At 43.6% G+C, this 6,000-nt stretch overlaps 1 protein-coding gene and 1 pseudogene across 1 annotated transcript in view; one reads left to right on the top strand and one right to left on the bottom strand.

Annotated features, from left to right (window-relative positions):
* Nucleotides 1-1,772: 1,772 nt before the first annotated feature.
* SLC30A9 (solute carrier family 30 member 9) overlaps nucleotides 1,773-6,000 on the top strand; it is an 89,462-nt gene continuing 85,234 nt past the window's right edge. Inside the window, exon 1 of the mRNA XM_053577473.1 lies at nucleotides 1,773-2,042. Within this exon, the coding sequence (XP_053433448.1) occupies nucleotides 1,931-2,042 (112 nt within the window). The 5' untranslated portion in view covers nucleotides 1,773-1,930. The remainder of the gene's footprint in view (nucleotides 2,043-6,000) is intronic.
* Nucleotides 4,603-5,129, bottom strand: LOC128575815 (leucine-rich repeat-containing protein 51-like; annotated as a pseudogene).

Genomic DNA, 6,000 nt, shown 5'->3' with positions numbered 1-6,000 from the left:
GCCTCGGCCAAAAAAAAAAAAAGAATTAGAAAATGCAGATTTGCAAAAAAATAAAAATCCCACTGCACAAAAGAAAAATAAAACCTAAGAAGCTCTAATCAGTCTTGATTAGAGTCAAAACCACCGCCACCTGAGGAATCCAAAGCATGAACTTAGTTTCATTCAGAATGAATTATCCATAAAATTAATGGATATCTGCATACCATTAATCATAAAATTAGAGTTAAGCCTTTATGTATTTTTGTATCATAAAGTTGAATGTCTGTTAAAATCTATTTACAAGAAGATAACTTTCCAGTAACATTCAGATTTTTGAGTAATTCTGAGACTATGAATTTTTATGGAACAGCATCTTTAAATGTTTCTTCACTGAATTAAATTTTAAACTGTTTGTCACAGAAGTTAAATTTGCTTACCATTCTTGTGATCATTTATTTCTTCATCTGGTTATACTTAATCAGTATAAAAGACTGCTAATTTTCTTAAAATTAGGTACATAACTTGCTCCTTAAAATAATTATTTTGTAATAATATAGTTAAGTGACTTGGATTAACTTAAAAACAAACCATCAACAATTCCATTCAGTTGATTTGTGTCAGGCATTGTTTTAGCCCACTGGAGACAGCAATGTACAAAACAGACTAGATTCCAGCATGGGGATGCTATTTTCTATTCTGGGTGATAGTCAATTAAAATTAAATTGTTTATTTGTTTGCTTATTTTTGAGACAGAGTCCCACTCTGTTGGCCCCGGTGGAGTGCCATGATGCCATCTTAACTCACAGCAACCTCAAACTCTTGGGCTAAAGTGATCTTCCTGCTTCAGTCTTCAGAGTAGCTGGAACTACAGGCACACACCACAACTCCTGGCCAGTTTTTTTCTTTTTATCTGTTTTTAGTACAGACAGGGCCTCGCTCTTGCTCAGGCTGGTCTCGAACTCCTGATCTCAACCAATCCACCCGCATCTGCCGCCCACAGTACTAGGATTATAGGCGTGAGCTACTGCACCCAGCTAAGTAGATAATGTTAAATAGTGATACGCGTCTGGAAGAGGAATAAGCATATAGAACAAACGGGGTATAGAATGACCATGCCTACTAGGGTGGTCAAGGAACGTTTCTCTTGGGTATGAGCTAAGAGCTGAGTTAGCATTTCGGCAATAACTCAGTATTGTTCCAGTTATTTCTCCCTGAGACCAGACTGTCTCAGTCTCCACACCTCCGTTTACCCTGGCATATCATGAACATAAAAAAACCTCTTATTCTATTACAGGCGAGAATCTGACGTTCAGAGATTAATAGGGCAAGTAACTAATCTGAAGTGTGTACTTGCCTTTATGGTACTGACTAGACAATGACGTTAAAAGAACGATTTACCGTAGTAAAGGGTCGGAGAATACTGAGGACATGTTAGCCTCGGCTTGGGTTTATCCCGGAAGGCTCGGTGACAGAGGCCCAGGAGACCTGCGTCCTTTCTTCCCACCTTTCCTCCCATTTCCAACACCACAGCCCAGCTTCAAGGCCAGAAAAAAACGAAGTAGGCAGGGCTCCCATAAAAGCTGTCGCTTCTCCCCGGGCTTCGCTGCTAAGATGCAATCAGGCGACGTGATAATTTCAAAGCAAGCCCCAAAAACGTAAGTGCGAAAGAAGACAAGGAAGACGCCAAACTACACCTGCAGCCACGCCCTCGCGCCGTGCGCCCGGGTTTGTGGGAGGGAAGAGCTCACTAATCGCGCCCAGCGCCGTACGTCACTTCCGCTGCCTCCGCCGCGGGCGTCGCTAATGACGTTACCGTTTCCGGGTCGGTGAGGCCGCCCGCGGGGGCGCAGGTATCTACAGCTGCCGGTGTCCAGTCTATGGAGTCAGTTGGTGCCGGAGGCGGCGCGGAGGCAGGAGGCGTTGTCCGACTAGGGGCTTCTGCCCCGCCAGGATGTTACCGGGCTTGGCCGCCGCCGCTGCGACCCACAGATGTAGCTGGTCCTCACTGTGCCGGCTCCGTCTGCGCTGCAGGGCGGCGGCCCACGGCTCCAGCGACCGCCAGGGTGAGTGTCTGCGCCGGCGGCTGGTTCCACGACATCTGAACTGGAGTGCAGGCCGGCCTCGGCGCCTGGTCTGGGGCAGTTCGCCCACTTTCCCTTCCCTACCTCCACAACCTTTCTTTCGGGCTTCTGCCTTTACAGTTCATTCTGACCAGCCTGCGGGGGTTTCCCCAACCCGGGGTCCCCAGCTTAGTTTTAGCTCCGGTTAGAATTGCGGGCAATCTACGGGGAGGGTTGCATCTCTGAAGGTGATAATTTTGTATCAAACAAATTCTTACGTGCTCATCGTAGCGTCCGACGGTGACTCACCTAGGCCGTTGGAAATTGAGGACTCCGCAGAGTTTCTGAATCTTAGTGCTCACCTACTCACCTTCGATTACCCGTTTTGGTTGAGGTTTTCTTGCCCTACTTTTTCTGATATTGCCAACTTGTCTTCTGAAATTTCCTAAAAGAGAGGGAGATGCTATTCAGCATTTACGTATCTTTAAGTAGTATGAAGGTATTCCACAATCATTAAGCCCGATTTAGGACTGAAATACAAAAGAAAGCATCAGTTCCTTTGAACAATCCTTGTAGTTAGTGAAAGTGTGGTGGTTGTAACTATAACCTAGTAAGAAGGTAGTTGACGTGAATTTTCGTCCCTCTGGGTCAGCATTCTTCTGATTAAAAGTTCCTTCGTTTCATCGAGAATTTCTCGAAGCTCAAAATAGCACGGAGCTTGTGAGTTTTAATTAGATTTGCCTTCGTTTTGCCATAGCTTGACACTGAGAACTAATCTACCTTTAATCTAACCTCCAGATTCTTGGGGGTGCAAAGAGTATTTACAGAAAGTTCTCAAAAATTCATGTTTTAAAAAACTTGTAGCATGTCTGTGACCTCCCTGTAGAGGTCAGAAGTTGCAGTCATTCAAGATTTTATGTAGTATAAGCTATAGTAATTCCTATGCTGTGCACGAAAATTAGAATGTATTCATATCTTCTATTTCCAGTAAATGTAAACAGTGCTTCTTAAAATTTTCTTTTTCTTTTTTTTTTTTTTTTTTGTAGAGACAGAGTCTCACTGTACCGCCCTCGGGTAGAGTGCTGTGGCATCACACAGCTCACAGCAACCTCTAACTCTTGGGCTTACGCGATTCTCTTGCCTCAGCCTCCCGAGTAGCTGGAACTACAGGCGCCCGCTACAACGCCCGGCTATTTTATTTTTGTTGCAGTTTGGCCGGGGCTGGGTTTGAACCCGCCACCCTCGGCATATGGGGCCGGCGCCCTACTCACTGAGCCACAGGCGCCGCCCTCGATTCTTAAAATTTTAAATAAATTAATTTTAACACCACTGTCCTCAGGAGTTTTGAAAGTAACAGGAAAGTGTAACTTGAGTTTTCCCATATTGACAGCATACCTACCTGACTTTCCTTATAAACAAAATGAGTCATCTGCTTATACTCCAAAATCGTCAAGTGAAGTTTCTAACACAGTAACTTCTATTGACTAAACAATTTTGGTATTTTATACTGAAATTACAGTGGCTGTTAAATTTAATCTAACTTGCCCTTTAAGTGTTGGTAAAAAGGAGTTGAATTACCATAATTTGTAGTCTCTTTTTCTGTAGCTGTCATCATGTTGAAAATGATATACTCTTTGTCTCATCTGTCTGTGAAACACTAATAAATTACCTATCTCACTAGTCAGAATGACTTTGCAAAGTCCTTGAAGATGTTTGTTATTACAAAAAATTAAAATGTTTTCACATTTAAAAACAGTAGGTTTTTAAAAAATAACCTGTTTGTGAAAATTTAGTTTCAATAATACTGAAACTTTTTTTTTGAGACAGAGTCTAACTATGTCGCCCTCAGTAGAGTGCTGTGGTGTCACAACTCACAGCAACTTCCAACTCTTGGGCTTAAGTGATTCTCTTGCATCAGCCTCCCAAGTAGCTGGGACTACAGGTGCCTGCCACAACGCCTGGCTATTTTTTTGTTGCAGTGTGGCTGGTGCTGAGTTTGAACCCGCCATCCTCGTGGCGCCGGTGCCACATACACTTGAGCTGGTGGGTTCGAATCCAGCCTGGGCCGCCAAACGACAATGAACAGCTGCAACCAAAAAATAGCCAGACATTGTGGTGGGTACCTATGGTCTCAGCTACTTGGGAGGCAGAGGCAGGAGAATCGCTTGAGCCCAGGAGTTGGAGGTTGCTGTGAGCTGTGACGCCATGGTACTCTATCCAGGGCAATAGCTTGAGGCACTGTCTCTAAATAAATAAATAAATAAAGTAATTTAGAAGAATAGGGATATGACAAAATATTCTTGATGTATTACTAGGTGAAACTGTAGGGAAAGTACAGTAAGACTATATACTATGGCATTAACAGTGGGTTTCTCTAAAAATTAGATTTTTTTAACTTTGTGATCTATAGTAAACATAGACTTCTGAAATAATAAAGATGTCACTTAGTTTCTACAGTAAGTAGAGTGTATCCCCCTACCTCCAGCACAACAGCTGAGATCATTTATTGTCAAACCAAGCTGACCATCCTCAGGCCTTTAGGACTGCTGGAGTCCTGGGAATCTTACAGTGCATTCTGCTTGATGTTGGTCTTCTTGGACTTTATGTTCATGCATTTCCAGACCTCAGCTGTAGTGCGGTTTGCTTTGGTGTCTTCACTCAAGTGGAACATAGAGATATGAGGCAGGGTACCCAGCACATATTGTCTATACCCCTTCTCCTCTGTGGTGTTTCCATGGAGTAAACAGGCTCCAGAGCCGAGGGAGGACATCCAGCATGTTCACCTCCCCCAGGCACTGGGGAAGGGTCAGTGGAAGTCAGGTCATTGAAGGACAGTCAGTCCAGCCCCGGTTCTCTGGGTGTGCTAGTTGCTGTGAAACTACCTGGTTGAAGTCTTTCAGGTCATTGAGGACATTGTTATTCAGCCACAGGGATTGGGTTAGTGACTTTCTGGACTTTGAGTGCTTCAGTGGTCGTAGCCCTCCCTGTCCTTGGCTCCTTGATTTTCAGATCTTGGAGGGCATGGATGCTTCTGAAGGAGTTAAGAGGGGACTCCTGCACTGAAGTGTTGATATAGTCCCATTTGCTCATAGTTCAGGCCATCATTCATCAGGGGCAAGCGTGTGCCCCGGGAGTCTGGGTGCAGTCAGCAGTATCTCACTATCTCTGGGTTACACTTATGAAACTCCATGGCAGCTATCTAATCTTTTTTTAAAAAATGATTCTTTTGACTTTGCGTGGAGCACATTTTTTCATGTATTTATACTCTGCCTTATTTGATGGAAATTTGAGATGGAAGATGCTTCTTTAAGTACTGTGTACCTAATTAACAGATATGTGCTTTTTCTTAAATCTGAGATTAATAGAAGTATAATTTTAAAATGAAAACTATAAATTAACTTTATGTATATTATTTTGTCTCTAATTTGCTAGTTGTTTTTTTTTTTTTTTCTTTTTGTAGAGACAGAGTCTCATTGTACCGCCCTTGGTAGAGTGCCGTGGCGGCACACGGCTCACAGCAACCTCTAACTCTTGGGCTTACGCGATTCTCTTGCCTCAGCCTCCCGAGCAGCTGGGACTACAGGCGCCCGCCACAACGCCCGGCTATTTTTTTTGTTGCAGTTTGGCCGGGGCTGGGTTTGAACCCGCCACCCTCGGCATATGGGGCCGGCGCCCTACTCACTGAGCCACAGGCACCGCCCTAATTTGCTAGTTTTTATTACCATAAGAAAAGTAGACAGAATTTAACTTTTATCCCTGCAGAAGTCCTTCCCCCCACAACCTCTTAATAATTATTGAACACTGACAGTTATTAAAACCATTTTGGCAAGCTGGCAGCAAGATTTTGTGTACATCAAGTTAGTGATAGAATTTCTTTTACTTATAAAATGAAGGTGACTTTAGTCTGTGTCTTGTAGAGTTTTTGCGAATGAGGATCATTCAGCAAATAGGTGCCAGGCAT

This window comes from Nycticebus coucang, chromosome 23, assembly GCF_027406575.1.
Source record: "Nycticebus coucang isolate mNycCou1 chromosome 23, mNycCou1.pri, whole genome shotgun sequence".
Classification (NCBI taxonomy): Eukaryota; Metazoa; Chordata; class Mammalia; order Primates; family Lorisidae; genus Nycticebus; species Nycticebus coucang.
Note: the sequence above shows the minus strand (reverse complement) of the source record. Positions and strands in the feature narration are given on the sequence as shown.